Source organism: Nuphar pumila, chromosome 4, assembly GCF_984573655.1.
Source record: "Nuphar pumila chromosome 4, dmNupPumi1.hap1.1, whole genome shotgun sequence".
In the NCBI taxonomy this organism is placed as follows: Eukaryota; Viridiplantae; Streptophyta; class Magnoliopsida; order Nymphaeales; family Nymphaeaceae; genus Nuphar; species Nuphar pumila.
Genome location: NC_143252.1, coordinates 50345786 through 50366518, shown reverse-complemented (window position 1 = coordinate 50366518; position 20733 = coordinate 50345786). Strand labels below are relative to the sequence as shown.

Genomic DNA, 20733 nt, shown 5'->3' with positions numbered 1-20733 from the left:
ACCAACCACGCCGGAGACCCCCCATCGGTAGCTTTGTACTGGTTCGTGAAAAAATACTGGCAGGATCGTTCATCAGTGGTACGACCTGTGAACATCACACATTCTGACCAAACAGGGCAGCGTTAAGGGTAGAAGTTGGATTGGATGTACTGCTCGATGAGTAGCGGGGACCTCATTGGTTTTACTTTTATTGAACATAGGCCTATCAAACCCTGTAGTCAGCGACGAGTAGGGCTGGTAAACGCACCGAGCAGCTCGTCACTCTGATTGTTTCAGCTCGACACAAACCCGTTTGTGATCAGTTCGTTAGCCGGTGAGCCAAGCTATGAGCCCGTATGTTTTGCCTTATACGAGTCTGTGTTTGGTTGGGGGAGAACTCATATACATAATATACAAAATGAAGAATGCATAATATATATATATATATATATATATATATATATATATATATATATATATATATATATATATATATATATATAACAACAGTTTTTTTTTCTTGGCATAGTAAAAATGATAATAATAACAAAAGTTTTTTTTTCCATATTAATATGTTTATCACATGGAAGATGTCGTAAGAAAAATCTAAAACAAAACTTAAATCAATTCAACGTGAAAAAAGAAAAGAAAAGTATTTTCAACAAGAAACAAGTTTCTTCTAGTAAGAAGAAAAACATGCTTTTTCATGGTTTTGAAAGTGAGCTGGTGACCACGGTAAAGCAGCATCGACCGCTGTCCATCTTGAAGATGGACGGTGGATGATGGCTCCACACTCAAAAGATTCCACAAAAGTTCCTTACAAGATCACGATCCTCTTCTTTCTCTGTTTTTGTTGGACCCGTGAGTTCACCGTAGCTCCTCGTTTGTGGGGGGCCCAAAGACCCGTATCCCCACCCCCTCCCATCGACGTCGGGTCCCACGCCATCCCAAATAAGACAACAGCCCGCACGCTACGCATTCAAAGCTTCCAAAAGAGCCGTTGAAAAACGGAAATGCCAACCAGATCCCTGGCCCTCCATCTTTATTCCTCCGAGATCGCTGACCGTTGGATGCTTCATCGGATTCCCTCCCTCTTCTGGCTGCATTTATGGGTCCATCCAACGCACAAGAGACAAAGGAATTTACTTTGTTTCACGTAAACAGTTTCCCCCCTCGATTTTTGAACGTTTGAATAAGTGGATTTGTGTGGCACTTCTCGTTTTTCTTCCTTCATGCTCAACCAAGCTCTTATTATTTTGTTTTTTTTATAACGGCAAGCTGGGGGTTAGGCAGACCCCTACCAGTTAATACCATTGGGATTCGAACTTGCAACTTTCCAACACAAGGTGACATGCACTAACAGATTCTACCAGACAAGGAGAGCCCCCCGTTGTGCTCTTTGAGTCTACCAATGGCATCAATCTCAAGACCCTTTCAAGCTCACTTATCTAAATCCTATCATACCTGATTCCCAAAGCTTATAGGTAAAGTTGTTTGATAATAGTTTTTGTCTAAGCAAAGTTATAAGGTGCTTGTCTGGGAGGAGCAGTTAATGTACTTCACCTTGTGTTGGGACGTTGCAAGTTCAAATCCCAATGGTATGGTTGTATAACTGGTAGGCGTATGCCTAAACCCCAGCTTTCATTGCCCAAAAAAAAAAAAAATAGGTGATGTTGGTTTTGATCATTTTATAAGAGGAGACTTATGAGCTATGTCAGACAGATACTCCACGTGCATTCGTGTCGTGTCTGTTTATATATATATTTTTTAATTAAAATTTACAAACAATGGCATGTCCCGTGTTCTTTAAGTCCCTGTTCTCACTTATGACACAAAAAGAGGATTATGCTTCTATTGGAGTGTCTTGCCTATAACTAGGGCTGGCAAATGAGTTGAGCTTGAAGTCTTCAAAGGCGAGCCGAGCCAAGCCAAGCCAAGTTAAGTGAGCTGTCTTGTTTATAGAAAAATATATCGATTTTGAGTAGGAAGACGTGATGCTATAAAACAAAGAATAAAAAAAATACATTTTTAATTGCCTAACGAGCTTATAAGAGTAAAAAGCCCAGCCGAGTACCTACTATTCATATTCAGCTTGTCAAGCCTATTTGATGAGTTTGAGAACCTACCAACAACTCTATTGGTCTCATTTTATTTTAAATCCCCAGAAATATGCCAATTATATTTCTAGATGTCTTATCATCACCAAAATATACGATATCCGGAAATTTGAAAATTTCAAAACTCAAAAGCTTAAAAATGCAGTGTGTCAACGGCTGCTGTACCAAAACTCAAGAGGTCGATACAAAACAGAACCCCCACTGTGGTCAACAAATTAAGGCTGAAATCATTTGAACATTTGGCTCACGCAAGAAAACAGCCCATAAGAAAACCACGGCAAGTCAAATCCGTCAGATCCTGAAGATCGACGGTCAAAGTTAAAAAAGGTAAGACCGGGGGCACTAATGACACATTCGGCGACAGGTTGGGGTCTCGACGCCTTCAAATTCGGTGTTTGGCTCCGCAGAAAACGTTCGCCCTTCTTTCCCAAATATTTCCCTGCGTTTGTTTGAAGAAGAAGAAGAAGAGAAAGAGAAGGGGGTTTCTTGATTGCTAAAGATCTCAATGGTGGAAACATGACGTTTTAGTCTCTTGTTCTTGCCCCCTTTCTTCGTTATCGGCGTCGAAAATGGAAGAGGAGATGGAGGAGATGATGGTCGAAGAAGGAGACGAAGGGTTTTCGTCCCTCCAGATCGACCTAGACTACGAGTTCTCAGCTCCGCGTTTCTACGACTTCACGGAAATGGAGACGCCTGCCGAGTCGCGAGAAGCAGAGGCCTGGTTCGAGACGGTCGGCAGCTACCCTCCTTCGCGTAAGACTCTTCATGCTTCCTTTGTTCCTCTTTCTTTTCGGGGTTCTTGCCTTTTCTCCTCTTATTGGCGCTCGTTTTGTGTATGCATGAAGGACAATGTGGTTGGATATGTTTGACGAGTCATTGAAGCTTGAACTCATTCACATTGACATGCTAAACGATGGATTGAGAAGGTCCCTGTTCGAATAGAGTTTTTTCATTTCAGCTTCTTTCTTTTCTTTTATACGCTTTGGTTCCGCTTAAACACGCAATGTGGTTGGGAAAGGTGAACATTTGTATATTGATGGGGCGTGCATAACAGTTTATGTAATCTTCCTTGATTTAGACACGCCCATTTCTTCCTCTGGTGCAAAATTTATGTAATCTTCTTTTTCCTATGGTTTGTGGTTTCCGTATATCGAAAAAATTTAGTGTTTATCTTGGTTACTTGTTTCTGTTATTGGATGTTCACGAGGCAATTGCCTCTAGACCAGTGCTTTGTTCATTAGATTTGCTGATAAAAAAAAGATAAATCAGGAAAATGGCATGTTTCATTCTTCTGAAGATTCTGAGAATTCTAGCTTTAAAATTCTGCTCAAGAAAAAAACCTTTGATGTTTCCATATTGTATTTTGTGGCTTTGTGTTCTTGTAATAGTGACTTCATTTTCTGATTATGGGTAATACATATGGGCATTCAGCATAATGAAAAGAAGATTTTGAATTTAGTTTTAGCAACATGCTACCGTGAATATGTCGTACTATTAAATCGGGATTGACATATTTACTTTTTCCTCTCCTTATGGATTGCAGCTTCTTTGTCAAAGTTACTTTTGAGGGAACAACTTGTAGATGATGTTAATAACCTTCCACAAGTCCATACAGTTGAATCCTATGATTCTATTCATCTCTCGGCTGCTGGTGCAAGGTCTAGCATGGGCACCGGAATGGCCATGACGGATGAGGAGGAAAGAGGTAATATGAAATTTTCTTGTTAAACAATGATCTTTGTTAACTAGCATGCTTGTGCCAATTCCTTTTTTGTCCATAATCAGAATTGCAAAATGGACATTGAATGCGTTCTGTTCTTTTTCTTTTTATATTTCATCTATTTTGGATTTGACTGCAAGTTTGGTAAATATGTTTCTGTTGTTTTGCTCAGAGCATACACAAGAAATAAGAATCATGGAACAATCTGTTGATTTCCCAGTGGACACTGTCCAGAATTTCTCACAACATTCAACTACTTTGGAGCACCTTATTAATGATAATAGTGGTGCCCATTCTTGTCAAGGAGCTGACCTCTCTAAAGGTTTGATGATTTAATTCTGATACAATCTCTTATCTCAAAGTTCTAGAGTTACTTGAACCCCAATATTATCTTTCAATACTCATCTTAGGAGGTTTTGCATTTTTATGATTTTAGATTCTGACTGTAGTTGATGTTTACTGTCATCTATTCTACGAAAATGCTTTTTAGTTTCTTTTCTGTGTTGCAAATGCATGTAAGCAGATACATAATCTCATCTATTTGAATTATATCAATTTGTAAATTTCAAAAAATGAACTTTTTAGTGTGTAACTATTGTTTAATTTGTGTTTGCTTTTACCCTTTTTTATAATCTTAGTCCTTTTTCATTCCTTTCTTGTAGGAGTTGTTTTTGACACCCATAATGCACAAGATATCCTCAAATGTAAACAGAAGGCGCTCTCAGGTGCCCTTTCTTCTAGAAGCTCAACTTTGATGAAACCTACTGCAAGTCAATTGGCCAAGAGCAAGATACCAGTTACAAATTTGCCAAGAGGAGCAAAAAGTTCTAGCAGAATTACTGGAAGGTATATCCTGTCACTCATTGGATTCTCCATTTGAAAGTTTCATTCATGTATATGTGGCTTAAATGATGCATGAATTTCTGTAGTCAAATAATTATTCATGGTGGCTTAATTGCCTAATCAAATAACATAGTGAATTTGTTGCTTCTTTTTCTGTGAATTTGTTGCTACTTTTTCTTTCTACTTCACACACACACATATAAAGAGATGTGTTGTTGACCCTGCTTCACCCTCAGTTGTTGTTATAACAAAAAGATCACATTAAACTTTTGACAACATTTATGTCTTGGTATGAATGGGGAGAGCATTTCTCTTCTGTATGTCCATGTTGTTCTGAAAAATTCAAACTTCTCTGAGAATACATAGACACACACACATAATGCGTGTGTAGGTTTATCTAACTTTGAAGTAGTTATACTAATGTTAGCAGCATTCATCTGATTGAAATGACCTAATCACCCTAAAACCATTGACATTTTTGAAATTACATAGTATTTCTTGGGGACAACAAAATCAGTCTCACTTTTCAAATTCAAATTACTAAAGCACACTCTTGCTTTTTGAAATTTGTGTTTTGCCTTTTTCTTCCTTCCAAAACAAAAGACTCGTTGCACCCCTAAGGTAATTATGTATTTAAAAAAATGTTTGGTTTTAATGGTATTTTAGTTGTTTGAATAAGTTGAGTGCTGCTGATATTAGTGTAACTTGTTGAAGAAAAGATCAAACCCTTACACACACATATGTATGTATGTATGTATGTAGTATGTACTATGTACATGTATGCATTTACATGGTATATCCCTTCTGCAGTACCCTCTAGCATTTTTTGTGTGCATCTGGTGTTGGATTGGACGGAAATAGGGGTGGCAAAATCTGACCCGACCCGCCAACCCGCTTCTTAGCCGGGTTAGGGTTTGGCTTAAACGGGTTCATGTCGTAAACGGGTCGACCCGCCTAACCCATTTATTAAACGGGTCGTGTTCGTGTTAGGGGTATGCCAACCCGCCAACCCGTTTGACCCGTTTAATAAACGGGTTAGGCGGGCTGGTCAACCCGTTTACACGAACCCGTCAATCCGCAACCCGTTTATATATATATATATATATATATATATATATATATATATATATATATATATATATATATATATATATATATATATATATATATATATATATATATATATATATATATAAACTTATCTAACCCTAACTCCTAACTTTACACTTTAGTCACCCACCTAACTCCTTCCTACCCAGCCGCAGCCGAGAGCCCGGGACCTCTCCCCTCCACCTCGTTGCCATCACCGCACAGGCACACACCACCACCCTCTTCTCTCCTCCCTCTTGTTCTTCCTCTTGGTTTGGCACCCAAGCAAAGCAAGCCCAACGTTTCGTCTCTCCCGCTGAAGGCACCTCATTTTTTGATCTTGAAGAAGGGGTTGGAATAAGTAATACGTATTTATTCTCGTTTTCTTCTCTGTTTTACTCACTGTGATGAGGTTTTCTTCTTTGTTTTCTAAACTATGTTGAAGTTTTATGTTGATGTTTCATGTTAATGTTGGTAGTACAATTTCATATTGAGATTTGCAGAAAAAAAGTATAATATGTATGTTTTTTTTGTGTTTCTAATTGTGTTATTCGGGTTAGACAGGTTATTCGGGTTACTCGGGTCGGTTATCATGTCTATGTTATCGGGTCGACTTGTTTAATAAACGGGTTGCCGTGTCGTGTAATTGTGTCTTGTTGACCCGACCCGTTTATTAAACGGGTTAACCGTGTCGTGTCGGGTTACCCGTTTAATAAATGGGACGTGTTCGTGTTTGCCACATCCGACCCGTTTAATAAACGGGCCGTGTTCGTGTTGAGGTATTCTAACCCGCCAACCCGACCCGATTGCCATCCCTAGATGGAAACCAGTAGCTAGGAGGATGCCCAGTGCCACCCTGCTGGTTGCCAGTCAATTTGATGCTGTAGTGGTGCCAGTTAAAGGGATGACTATTTTTTGACAAACTGGCTTCAAAATCAACCAATCAGTTGGTACAGAGGGCATCTACAGAAATAGGTATGCTGCCACTGGTTTTTGGCAGGAATGCAGGCATGAAGGAATTATATGCTTCTCTTATTATTTTCTCTAGCGTAGCTGGGCCATCCTGGAGTGACAGCTTAAAGGACCTTGAGGGAAAAAATTTATCACAAATTACGTTGTATGGTTATTGAAGGAATTTCTTGCACTCTAGCAGTAGTGCCTACATGTTTGCCTAACTCTGAATCATAGGTTTGGCCCTCTATTGGGTAAGGAGCTGGTTGCATCTGTTTTCCCCTAGCCAAGCATCCTGGCTTGCATTTGGCTACTTAGGTTTAATGATATTGTTCAGTGTGCTTTATTTTCGCCTCATCCTTGTGTTTTTGTCAGGGCTGCATCTGCTTCTATTCCCAAGTATGAAAAGTATGCAGAGAAGACATCTTCCAATGAATGCCAAGCTTCAAAGAGGCAAAAACTAGATGCTGGTCATTTGTGTAAGGTGTGAATGTCCTTGTATTCTCAGCTTCAACTATATCTTTCACGTGCTTGTAATTACACTTTCTTGTTTTCCTAGTTATTGAATTTTTAGAATGCATGTAGCATATAGATATTTTTGCACATTCATAGGCATGCAGATATATTCTTATATTACAATTGTCTCTGTCTCTGTCTCTCTCTAAGTTGTAACATGCATTTCTATATTTGCTTCTTCATTTACTCTCTGCTTGCACTTATAAACATGAACATGCTTGGAGATGGTGCATGTTTGCATGAGGTTTTGTGTATGTTTCGATCTTCTTGATGTAGGCATACATAAAATTGTGCATGTTACATTATTTTTCTGTATTTTTGACATCTTTGAACATTACTTATTGAGGTCTACACTGAAATTGCCTTTATATTATGTTTTTTCTGTTTCCCTTCTTTTTCCTTTGTTCCTTGAATATTTGCAACCTTTTTAATAAAGCAGGTACATCAGTTACATGATATGAAACAACAAGTACCTTTGATTCATAAGGCCCCCAAAAGAATACCAGGTCAAAGCAACCTCTCCAGCTGCTTGGAGAGACATGGCTCTGGTCCAAGCAACAAGTGTTCGTTACTGGTGAAGCTTTCATTCTCCTCTCCACTTTCCACACTTATTTCTTTCTTGTACATTTTCATTTTACCTGATATGTTTTCTAGTGGATTCTCTTTGTTTTCAAAATTTGCTGTCTTTAGTTCAGTTCTTTTACTTATTGCTATTCTTCTTCTTTTTTATTGAGAGCAATTATATTCATCTTGTTGATTCTGCAGGATAGGCATGTTGATGGCATTCATGAACAAGCTAAGTTGAGATTGACTGTGCCAAGAGAGCCTGAACTCAAAACAGCACAAAGGGCTAGGAGGATTAGGTATTGTTTCTTGCAATCTGAATTTAATTTTCCATTTATACAAGGCTGTTTAAAAAAGCTTTGTGCTTGCTGAATGACTTGACTTTCTAAGTGTCTGTCCTTCCATAATTATTGTAATTTCAGGGTCAATAGTGCTTCAGACATGGATGAGCATATGAAAGCTACTTCTTTGTTTAAAGCACGGCCTTTGAACAGGAAAGTCGGTATTCCTTTGGAGGTTCTTCAATAAAATTTATTTGTATATTTTTGTGTCCATATGCTTCAAATAATTTTTTCTCTTACTTTACATTGTATGCTATAGATACTAGAGGCTCCTTCTCTGCCTCTTCCTCAAAGAAGTGCACGAAAGTTGCCTGTGTTTCAAGTAAGTCTTCTGGATCAGATCTATTTCTGTTTATCTGGCTTTTTCAATTGTTGCATATGAGTTTATTTTGTAGTAAAGAGTTGTGACCTTAGTTTGCATTGGCTTGTAATCTTTATTGCTTGCTTCTGATGTTGCCTAGGAATTTCATTTGAAGACATCAGAGAGGGCTTTGCAACACTCAATGGCTGTTTCATCAACTATGTCTCATGCCAACCCAGATAATGTAGGTTGCTGATTTTTATTTGTCAGTTTGGTTTTCATAAGAATGATAGATGAAACATTATATCCATCTTTTTTCTTTTCTTTTATAAGAAATAAATTCAAGTTCTTGATGTGATTCCAAAACAAGAAAATGCCAGTTACAATTATTATTTCAGTCAAGTGGATTATATTGGTAGATCTTGCATGATTTGCCAGATTTCCAGATGAGTTAACATAGTTGGTCCATTCAGATCTCAAACATGTCTACTATTGCCACTAGAAGTGATCCGGCTGATGCTAAACCATCACCACATCCTGATAAAGTTGCTTCTCACCCAAGGTAAGCTGAATTTAGTGGTTACTATGATATTGCATATTTAAATGAAAATATAATTCATACTGTCTTGTGTTCTACACCTTTTTTCCCTCCTTTTCATGGAAATTGGATACTGTAAAGATCCTGCTTCAGGTCATAATCAAGGTATATATAAGAAGTTGATGTATACAGACTATTGTAGTGATTAATATGTTCACGAGATATTTATACCCTTCACAAGTTTTAGGTGACATGGTTATCTGATGCATTGATGATCACAAAACCTACACATCTGGTAATTTTATGAAAAGTACATATTAAAAGACATTGTACATTTTCAAAGTACAGCTAATAAATGTCATTTGTCCATTATAAAATTATATGGTTGGTGATGATTAATGCATGATCCATATCCTTTTCAATTTGTTAGGGGTATAAATGTGTAGCGAACATCCTTATTACCACGGAAGGCTGTGGAAATATCAATGTTATCAGCTCTATATATTTGCTTCATTGTTTTCTTTTGGGACAATTGTTGCCTTTGTCAGGTCAAAGGTTACTGATGGCACAATGCTAGGTCATACATTTAAAGCAAGACCACTCAATAGAAAGGTAATCTTTTGTTCACAAACTCTCTGGCATTTCTTCTGATGACAAACTTCCACTTTACATGTCCTCTGACTGCAGATTTTTTTGAGCAAGGGAGATCTTGGTATATATCGAAATTTCAAGCGGGAAACCACAAAACCAGTGGTATACCATCAGTCAATTTTTTCTAATTGATGTTAAGTTGCCAATTAAATATATTCTGGATGAATTATGTATTCTTGTTGTCTGATGTTGTATGCACAACTTTTAGGGTTTTAATTTTCCAACAGACATAAGGTTTCCTCAGCCCAATCTACCAATTGAGTTATTCAATAAGGTAGATGTATTTGATGTTCATTTTGTGCAATAAACCTATTTTTCGTTCTTTGATATATGTTTTCTTCACTTGTTTTCCTGCTAAAACTTTTTTGTATTTTGTTTGGTTTAAGTTGTCCCTCAAATCTGAAGTCCAGCACCATAATACATCTCAGACAACTATGCCCCATCCCACTCATTTACCGCTCAAGGTTTCTTGTTGCAAAGTGGAAAAAATTCATTCTTTGGGTTATTCTTTGTCTGTGCAATTATGCTTGCAAGACTGTTTAATTTTTTCTTGGTTCTAAATAATCCTTTTTTCTTTTTTCTCTCCAGATCTGCAATGGAGTGAAAGAGAACATGAAGGGCTTGTTGCAACAAGAACATATGGTGGGTTTGCATGCCAATTAGAAGCAAATTTGGCTACAGTTGCCAATCTGCTGCAGATGCTTGATCATGTTGTCTCTTATTTTTATGCTTAATGTTATTTGGATGGACATTTTGTCACTTGGTGTTCTATGGGTACACATTTTCTGGAATGTGCATTTTTCTTTGCCTGCAATACTAGAAAAGTTTTATTTTTCCTGATTTTGAAAATTATTTTCATCATTGTAGGTTGAGTACATAGATGAAGAGAAAGAACAGATGTTTCAAATGAGACCAAATCAAACCATGGGAGATGGGGGAGTGATTGAAACAAGGTCTAAGTCCTTTTTTATTTAGTGTCGAAAATGTTGTATTTTTGTTCATGTTCTTAAACCATGCCAATGGTATAATGCAGGGTGCAGATTTTTTTTCCCGCATTAGATGCATGCGTTAGCACTCTTTTGAAACAATCACTCTTTTTGTGACATACACATACACATACACATGTACACACACACATCCATCCTTTTTTTCTTTTCTTTCTTTCCCTAATATTTTGAGCTAATAGTTTTCATTTATATATGTTTTATGTCTTGTTTTCCTAGTCTGTGATTTTCTATCTTGTGTTGTTTTTTTGTCACGAAAATTTTGACTGTGCATCATTAACTTAATTCATCTTCCTTTCCTCATTTCACTTTTCATTTGCAAATCTTCTCTTGCTTCCGCTCTCTCATCACATTCATCCACAAACAGAATGACTTCCTTTTTAGTCCTAAGTTATGAAAACTCAACACTAACCCTGCAGCCATTGTAGGGCTACACCTGGAAATGGTAGGTATTGAGCAGGCATATATGGTGAAGGTTTCCCTTTTAGAGCTTGTGGGTAAAGCATGACAGCATCTAGCCTTGCATGCACTTACGTATATCTCTGGAGATCACTAGGTTTTGAGTTTGACAGGTAGATGGAAGAGAGTGCATCCACTAATGCTCATAAATGTATGCATATGTGCACAGTCATAAACAGTCTAAACCAGTGGCGGAGCCAGAAATCTAAACTAGGGTGGGCACAAACACACAAAAAAAGAACACATACTAATTGGTATAAAAAAAACGAAACCCCTAATATTCTAACCAAAACCAAAAATTCATTATTCATGGATTCATGCCTAATGATAATTGAAAAAAAAATATAAACAAACCGAAAATCACAACTAAACATTTATGCCATAAAAAAAAACACAAATCAAAACCCTAAATCTTAACAAACATCATTCATATATATTAATTAAAAAAATAAAACCCCTAAATTCTTACCAAAATCAAACATGCACTCAATTAATCATGCTTAATGTTGATTAAAAAAACACAAAAAATACCTAAAAAACTTAATTAAATATTCATGTCCTTTGGAAAAATCCAAATCAATACCCTAAATCTTAAAAAAATCATTGATTTATCTTAATTAAAAAACCTTTAATATTCTAAGAAAACCAAGCATTCATTATTCATGGAGTCATGCCTATTGCTAATTAAAAAAAAAACCCAAAAACCCTACTTAAACATTCATGTTATTTGAAAAAAATAAATAAATCAAAACCCTAAATCCTAACAAACATCACACATTACGCTAACTGAAAAAGAACCCTAAAATCAAAACCCTATTACGCATTCATTCATGAAATTATTAGTTTTCATTGAAAGACAAATCTACAAGAGTTTTAAGTGTACAATTTTTTTTTTTAACTTCACAAGATACTAGTGTTCTCTATCTCAAGTATGAGTTCATAAACTTAGAAAAAAGGAAAAAACTCTTCATTACATGGATGGTGTCATCCACAAGTATGAATTCATATATACTTTCAAACCTATGTCACATGGGTGCGGGTGCAGCATTTCCAAAAAACCTGGGTGCGGCAGGGGCAAAAATGTAAAAATATATATATATATATATATATATATATATATATATATATATATATATATATATATATATATATATATATATATATATATATATATAAGGGGGGTTCCCCCCGGCGCGGGTCCTTGTGACATAGATAGTCAGTTAAGGTGGGCTCATTTCATAGATAGACAAAACACCCCAGAATTTTTTTTTAAATTCCGCAGCCCATTTCATAGGGCAATTTTTAAAAAAAAAAAAAACCAAAAAAAATGGACCATCCGCAGCCCATTTCATAGGGAAAATTTAAAAAACAAAAACAAAAAAATGGACCAAAATGACCCTGGGTGCGGTGACCGCACCCGGTGCCGCACCCGCGTCGAGTCGCGTCGACGCGGGTGCGGCACCCTGCTAGCCGAGTCCCTGTGACATGGTTTCAAACTTGCAGAGAAATAAGTAGAAGTGATAAAGGGACGGGATGAGCATCCAAGTGGTGGTCCATGGGAATGGCTAGAGAAATGGTGATTGGTGGAAATGCATCAATGGAAGGTAGAAGCCACGGATGGATAGACCACACTTCCAAGTGGTCCATAGGAATGGCTAGAGAAATGGTGATCGGTGGAAATGCATCAATGGAAGGTAGAAGCCACGGATGGATAGACCACACTTCCAAGTGGGCCAAAGCCTAAATAAGGAATCTGTCCACACTTAGAGAAAAAAAGAATCACAAGAATGAAACACAAAATGTGAGTTAGTTCAAGAGTTGACGGAAAGATGACAATCTCCTCCAAGCCCGATCCACAGAGCCTTGATGAGCCAGCAAACCAACATTGTAATTTTTGGTTGTCAGCCAGAAACTTGTGCCAAAAAAATTGCTTGAGGAAAAAGAAAAAGAAGGGACTGGGGAAAAAAAATGGAAAATAGAAGGAAATGGAACAAATCTTCTTTCTAGCTAAACGAGAGAAAAGGTTGAAAAGCATTTTAGAAATTTTGATCATGTTCGTTTTCCCAACTGGATCCCCTAAAAGGTCGAGAATTTCTTCAATCAATATCATTTGGATTTTGGAATACTCAGATTTGGCAAGAAAAGAAAACAAAAAATGGAAATTAATGTAGTTTTGTCCTGGAATGTATCGTGATTTATCACGATACCTTGTTTTTTTTCTTCTAGTTTTTAGGAAACTTTAGATTGTCAACTGAGCAGTGATATATCTGTCTGAGAGAGAGAGAGAGAGTTCACCCGGGGGGGGGGGGGGGGGGGGGGAGAGGAAGTCAGGGGCTCCAGGGAGGTTTTATCATGCATGGATCAGCTCCCCACCGTAGCCCAGACCCCTTCAGTTGGGATTATTGGGTCAGGGTGGGCACGTGCCCACCCTGGCCCCTATGTGTCTCCGCCACTGGTCTAAACCGAAAAGTTCTTGATCAAGGTTGGCAAGAAAGGAAACAAAAACCTTCACTTTCTGAGAAACAGAGGCGGAGAAAGATTTTTTGAGGTTCCTGTGAAATAAGAACTGGGAAATGAGGGGAAAATAATCGAGAAATGTTTAGGAAGTGAAAAATACTTTCCATTGATTGTTTTCAACTCTTAATCAATATATACTACAGAAATGGGGCTTATACACACAACAATATATAAATGAAAATATAAGAATAATAAGCTAGATTATTAGTTTACCCAAATTTTATATGTTCATGAATACCCATGTAGGCTAGTAAGGGTAGGGTAAATAAATGGTGTTTTGGTAAAAACATGTGAATACACTTATTCTCTATATATATTTGAACTATACAATCACATGTTCTTGTGCTTAATGCAATGGACTGAATATTGAGGTTACTTGTGCCCCCTAGGGAGCATCTTCTCAAGGTTTCCATTTTCCTAAATGAAGCTGTCTAGGATGCTCCATTCCATTGGTTATTTGACTACTGGCAAGGGAAGATAACTTTATCCTTTTTAATTGAAGTCCCTAAAGCTTTTCTAGCTTGTGTACCAGACACACACACACACACACACACACACACACCAAAAAGTAAAGCTTTAGTGATCATGCATTATTTCATTTGGCTCATGTTTGAAGTTGAACTCGAGATAAATGCATTTTGAGAATTAACTACCTGACCACTTTAAAACATCTGACCTTTTCCTTTATCTGCCATCTCAGCAATTACTGTCCAATGACTTTGTTTGCTTGTATTTAACCTTGTAATTTTGGTGCCACTGGTGCGGCAGCAAAGATCAACAGGCTGGTAGAAGGTTTCCATTTAGAGAAATGCTTGAAGTTAACATCTCATCGAATGGTGTGTCCAGCAATTGTGGCTTGCTTGTGGCACAGGTATGTTCATTCCTATATTATCATATTTGCTAAAGCTTCATAAGCATGCACTTTTGCACATCATTTTCTTTGGCCCCCTAACTTGCTGATCTCTCTCTCTCTCTCTCTCTCTCTCTCTCTCTCTCTCTCTCTCTCTCGTTTGATTTGAGAAAAGTATGTTTGGATGTGGGACGTCAAATGGAGTCGTGTGTTAGTATTGTTTGTAATTGCCTCTGATGCTGCATTAAGTGTACAAATGTCGTATGTTGGCTTAGTTCCCATGTGGGTAGAAATGGATGAGGTCTGACCTCTTCTGACCTGATTTGCACCTTTACCCATGAATTACTGCCAGTTCTACTCTTATAACCAGTTCATGTTTGCGTGATTCACCCTCCAGTATCCTCACCCTCGGAAGCAGGGAGAGTGGTGAGACAGATCAGTATGTACATCGTAAATAGCAAGCAGCCTTGATCTGCTAATGATCTTTCGATTGACAACAAACAGTTCTACGTACAGATGAGTGATCGGGGTCCCGATTCTGTCTTTCGGGAGCTTGAATAGGGCGAGTTCGTGATAGAGATCCAGCCCTAGGTCCCACTACTCCCGTGCCAGTCCTATCTAGCTTTCTATTGGAGCCTGTCTTTCATGACAGTTCAAGACTTCAAGTGATTATTGGAATATCGTTTATCAATTCTTTTGGTGTCTTTTCAATACAGAGTAAAAGTGCAGGTTGGGAGGGAAGGGGGTAGAGCTCAGCTCATTTTTGTTTTTAACCATTACTTCTCTTGCTGCAAGCCTTTCAACTAGTAGCAAAAGACAGTCCAATCTGTTTACTAGTTTGGTTGGTTGGTAGAACTACTAAATCAAAATATTTGTTTATCCTTATTCTGGAAGTTAGATGCCTTGGTTGGTAGAACTGCTGAATCAAAATCAGGCAGGTTCGTAACCAATTGCCATACCATTATGGAATTGATAATACTAAAGTTTTGTCTATTGTTGGATGAACTTTAAATCTCTGTAACTGCTGAATCAAAATCAGGCAGGTTCGTAACCAATTGCCATACCATTATGGAATTGATAATACTAAAGTTTTGTCTATTGTTGGATGAACTTTAAATCTCTGTAATGCTATAAAGTGCTGTGTCTCGCTGTGAACAAGAAACTTATAGATGTCCCTTAAATGTGTCATGATTGTGGTGATGCGAACATTTTATTGCATTATTGTTCCAAAAGTACCATATTATTATGTACACCACATTAGACACTACACGATAAATAACTAGAAAACTTGTTTTTTTATGCTGCTGCTTCATATTCTTTACCGAGGAAAAACTGATGCTTGATCTTGCTGTTTTGTAGAAATTTTGACCATTGGAAATGGGGGCCACTGATATATGTGCTACACTTAGCTTTTCATTGCAATGGCTTTGAGTGTATTTCTCTGAGAGATCGCTATAGCAGCCTCTTTAAAGGAACAGAACACCAATAGGAGCATGTAACAATCAGAATTAGCAAAACATTGAAACCATAGCAGACAACATCAACTAGATGTTGGGTCCTTGCTCGGTCACCAAAGGTGCTCCGGTCATGGGGAATGTGCTTGGTCCCCAATGGACCACCAAACCACGGAAAACTTGCTGAAGAAAGAGGAATATGTTTTCAGACTGAAAACTCAGGCATGACATAGAGAATAATGGAGAGGCACTGTTTTTAATCCTTCATATTTTTTTAACATTTCAATCATGGTTGTAGATTGCCCATTGTAAAGAGTCCTAAATTCAGTAAAAATGCTTTTCTTTTTTATTTGTTGTTTGCATTTCTTTCTATTGCATCAGTTGTTTGGTGCTACCAACTGGTCTGCCTGCAAAACCCACAGTGCATATGGTATTGCTGAGAAACAATGTTGTGAAAAGTGTTGAGGTGTGCGAAGCGCTCCACCAAAAATGAAGCGAGGCGTGAAATAGTAAGCCTCAAAAAGAGCTTTAAAAAAACTTTAAAAAGTATCTAAAAATACAAATAAAAATGCTTTATTGATGAAGTAACAACCAGTAAAAAAATAGAAAATCTTAAATAAATACTAAAAAATGAGATTAACATATAAAAATAACATTAATGCAACAACTTGATCTGTGTGAGCATTCAATAAAAAAAATAAGTAGCAAATTCACTAACAATCAAATTTCTCAACATCTTGTCATCATCAAAAAATGCATATAAACAACATTCAATAAACAAAATTTTCAAATAACATGACTTGCAATCGAACAATAAATTTGGAAGAACCCAGAATAACTTAATGCAAGATCAAAAGTGGAGACAATAGATTGTTACAAAAAATCAGCTGACACTTCTTCATAGTAACAATTTTTCATAAAATAAATATTACAGCTAGATAATAACATCTTGAACTAACCAAAGGACAAAGCTAACCTTGGTCTCTTAAGTGAAAATAGAATCATTGTAACACCCTGTACAACTCCATTAAACACCAAGATGAGAGACAGGAAGAGAGAGTACCCGTCTCTTCTTTTTCTTCATCTTCTTTCGGGAGAGAGAGAGAGAGAGGCGAGGGAGTGCCCTAAATCCTTGAGCCTCCCCTCATTTTTGGTCAAATGGGGCCTCCATTTGACCCAAAAATCATGAAGCGTGCATCACTATGAGGCATATGCCTCAGGGCTTTTATGCTTTTTCAACGCGTTTCAAGGCTCAAGGGGCCTCACCTTGCAGTGAAGCACATTTTTTTCGCTTTGAAACACACTTTTCACAACATTGTTAGGGTGTGAAAACTTGGTTGCCAAAAAAACTTTTTGTTTTTGGATAACGGGAGAGAAAACCACCTTGCTCACTTACTCATTCGCGTAAAATCCAGATTGTTTCTTGCCCAAGTTTAAAGTACAGAAAATGATTGTAGATTGTACTGTATGGCTAATTTGACACAATTCTTGAAATGCCCCACAATTTTTGCTATTCTTCCCATGTCTAAAATCACAAATATCTAATTTTAAAAAATCTTTTTTACCCTTCACACATGCGGACTTTCTAAATATATGTAAAATTTCTCTCAAATATGTGATTGTTTTCTGCATAACAGTCTATGTTCTCAATTTTGTTTCTCTCTGATCTGATATCGAAAACTGCATTTTTATATTCATTGGAAAGCTAAGTCACAGACCTGTAACTTAAGTTTGTTCTGTCGATTCGATCTTCTCGTAGTTCATAGGTAGGCGGCTAGAATTTCCATTTTGAGTCCAAACTGAGAATCCTTCTAGGGTCCTTGTTTCAAAGTTCCAAAATCGGAATAGAAGCATGCTCTGCAGACCGAAAGAGGCACAATTGCACCTTTTTTGTTTGTTCTATATTATTTTCACCTACGCTAAAAATTAAGAAAAACAAAAAAAGGAAAGAGACAGATTGAGACGTTAGTTTTCCAATGCCACCAAGATCACCTTGATCTGATGAGCAGTTGAGGATAAACATTCTCTAGAAGATAAATTGTTCGGCTATTCCAGCTTAAAGAGCATGCTTATGTTCTGGTTTTGAAACTAAAAGACAGGAACCCTAAAGGGTTTCGGCTCAGACTCAAAATAAAAAATTATAGGCTTGTGTCTCAGTTTTCCAACGACTATAGAAATGCAGGTTTTCAACGTCTGATCAGAGATATAAAAAACTGAGAATAGAGATTGTTCTGTAGAAAATATATATGCGATTTTTCGTCTAAATATATGTGAATTTTCTCCTATATATGCAATTTTTTTCTTATATATATGCGAAGTTTTTTTTATATATACGATTTTCCTCCTATATATACAGAGTTCCTTCTAAACATGTGGTTTTCTCATAAACATGCAATTTTCTCTTAAATATATGCGAATTTTTTCCTATACATGTGATTTTCTCTTAAATATATGTTGATTTTCTTTGATATATGTGATTTTCTAAGTTTAACAAGATGCTCGTACCTATTTCATGCAAACTTTTAAGGTATATGCGAACTTAGTATGATATTTGCAAAGTTTTGAGGTTTGAGTTTAACAGGATGTTCACACTTATTTTTATGCGGACTTCCTCATTTTATGCGTATATCTTGTGCAGTCTTCCTCATTTTATGCAGACTTTTTCATCATAGGCGTATATTTTATGCGGATTTCTTCATCCTCATGTGTGTTTTCTCATAATCCTTCATTTTATGGGTTGAAATATCCTATGAAGATAGATTGTTCGGTTGTTCTAGTTTGCAAAGTATGTTTCTATTGTAGTTTTGAAGCTCGAAAACGAAAACTTTAGAGAGGTTTTCGGTTCTAACTCAAAACATAAAAGTTATAGTCATGTGTCTCAACTTTCCAACGACTATAAAAACATAAATTTTCGACGTTGGATTAAAGATATATAGTTACGAGAAGAAAGATTGTTTTGCAAAAACAGTCACATATTTGGGAGAAAGTTCGCATGTGTGAAGGGTAAAAAGATCTTTTTAAATCCAAATATTTACAATTTTGGACATGAAAAGAATATCGAAAATTGTAAGGCATTTCGAAAAACATGACAAATTAGCCGTATTGTATGATCATTTTTCGTTTAAAGTATGAGCTGATAAAGTGGTGTTGATGGCACTTACATGCCATCCATATGTGGAATATGGAACATCAATTACAAAATGCTTTCCTATTGTCCCGAATCCATCCATGGAAGCTGGAAGAAAATGCTCTCCAAACTTTCAGAATGCATATTTGTAGGTGGCATTATGCACTTATATTTTGGTGGATATCGATACACACAGGATAGAATGGGTAAAAAATTTATATTATGGCTTAACAATAGTTTGTCACAATGATGTCTTTTTTCTGAAAGAACACCTATTTCATTGAATTGGCAAAAGATTTGACCTTACAATTTCAAACAGGGGACGAGATGTCACCCTTCAGGCCAATATAAAGAAAGCAAGTAGAATGCACAGGCTACAATTGGTGCTTCATCCAATCCGCTGGGAACTGATCCAATTGAGATCCTTCCCAGCCCATTTTAGCTTACATCTTTGGCAAAGTTCCCATTGAATCATACCCGGAAGAGTTGGCTCTCAGTGTATGCCGATCCTCAAAGGTTCTTTGTTCCTCTTCTCTCAAGCAATCATGAGCCAACACCTTCTTATAAAAGGTCCATTTAGAGCCTTTGACTTGAAATTCCTGAGCAATAAGCATCTCTCCCTGATGAAGGAGTGAATGTTAACATCCAACAAACGAAAGTCCCACACCATTGGGATCCTCCTGAGTTCTATGATAACAGTCACGGAATAGATGCCCTATTGTTTCCTCATTTTCTACACACATTCTGCATCTACTTGCCAAATGAAAACCTCTCCATTTCAAGAATAAATCTGACTTGACCCCTTGCCCAGCCATGCGAAACTGGAACCCCGTGGGGGAAAGTCCCTCACCCCTTAGCCTTAGGGAGATGGGATACAGCATTATGAGCATAAGGATTTATAGCATGATTTAAGGGTGAATACTCTGTCCCTTGATAACCGGTCCTCATGATCCCTAAAGCTAACCTGCCAGAGAAACAAAACCAGCCACTCACTTTTCTTCCATTGCTAAGGCCCAAGGTCGCGTTCTAAATGTTATGTTCCAACCTCCATTTCTTATCCAATACATAGCCACATATCTACTTGTTCCCATCACTACTTGAAAAAGATTTAGGGAATCTGTCCCCTAAGTGTTTGTTCCACCCCCCCCCCCCCGACAAAAAGCTAGTTGAGCCCCCCCATCGCCAATCTACACTCTTATTGTTCTCATAAAGATTGGGAGGACAGAATTACAGTGTGACAAATATCGCGAGATTTATGAAATTCTCGCGATAATATCGCAAGAAATTGCCTGAAAGTTTAAAACGGCAATTTCTCGCAAGAATTTCAAAATATCGCGAGATTTATGAAAAAAAACATAAATACCGTGATTTAAACACGATATTTACATTTTAAACGGTTATTTATCTAGAAAAAATCATGTATTTTTAAATAATTTTTATTAATATTTTCTTATAAAAAATAAATTTTATCTGCTCCAACACCCAGGTTAGTAAAAACAAAAAAATAGTTTTTCTGTTTTGCAAACAATGAAAGAAATTTCTGTTTGGGCAAACTCTGTTTGGTTTTGTGATTAAAACCCTTAAACAGGAAAACTGAGGGTTAAGAGGAAGTGAGAAAGAAAGAGAAGAGGGGTTTATGTGCGACGCCGGAAAAACTTTTAGAATAGCCAGAAAGTCAGCCCTCGCCGGAGTTGCCGACGGAAGAACAAGGC

General features: G+C 37.1%; 1 protein-coding gene across 1 annotated transcript; it reads left to right on the top strand.

The window, feature by feature from the left end:
• Positions 1–2629: 2629 nt before the first annotated feature.
• On the top strand, positions 2630–15001 carry LOC149840202 (protein TPX2-like). Its single transcript, XM_090005021.1, has 16 exons — positions 2630–2849; positions 3640–3801; positions 3989–4138; positions 4479–4662; positions 7075–7183; positions 7655–7789; positions 7981–8078; positions 8202–8295; positions 8380–8442; positions 8582–8665; positions 8895–8983; positions 9508–9571; positions 10199–10252; positions 10478–10563; positions 14359–14461; positions 14945–15001. The coding sequence occupies exons 1-16, from the start codon at positions 2666–2668 to the stop codon at positions 14999–15001; spliced, it is 1716 nt and encodes a 571-aa protein (XP_089861147.1). The 5' UTR covers positions 2630–2665.
• Positions 15002–20733: the final 5732 nt, after the last annotated feature.

What these genes read in the sequence shown, in the direction of transcription:
- LOC149840202 (XM_090005021.1), top strand. Translation starts at nt 2,666, where the DNA reads ATGGAAGAGGAGATGGAGGAGATGATGGTCGAAGAAGGAGACGAAGGG. An exon ending in GCAACAAGTGTTCGTTACTG is followed by an intron (nt 7,790 to 7,980) that starts GTGAAGCTTTCA and finishes TTGATTCTGCAG; the next exon opens with GATAGGCATGTTGATGGCAT. An exon ending in GAAAGTTGCCTGTGTTTCAA is followed by an intron (nt 8,443 to 8,581) that starts GTAAGTCTTCTG and finishes GATGTTGCCTAG; the next exon opens with GAATTTCATTTGAAGACATC.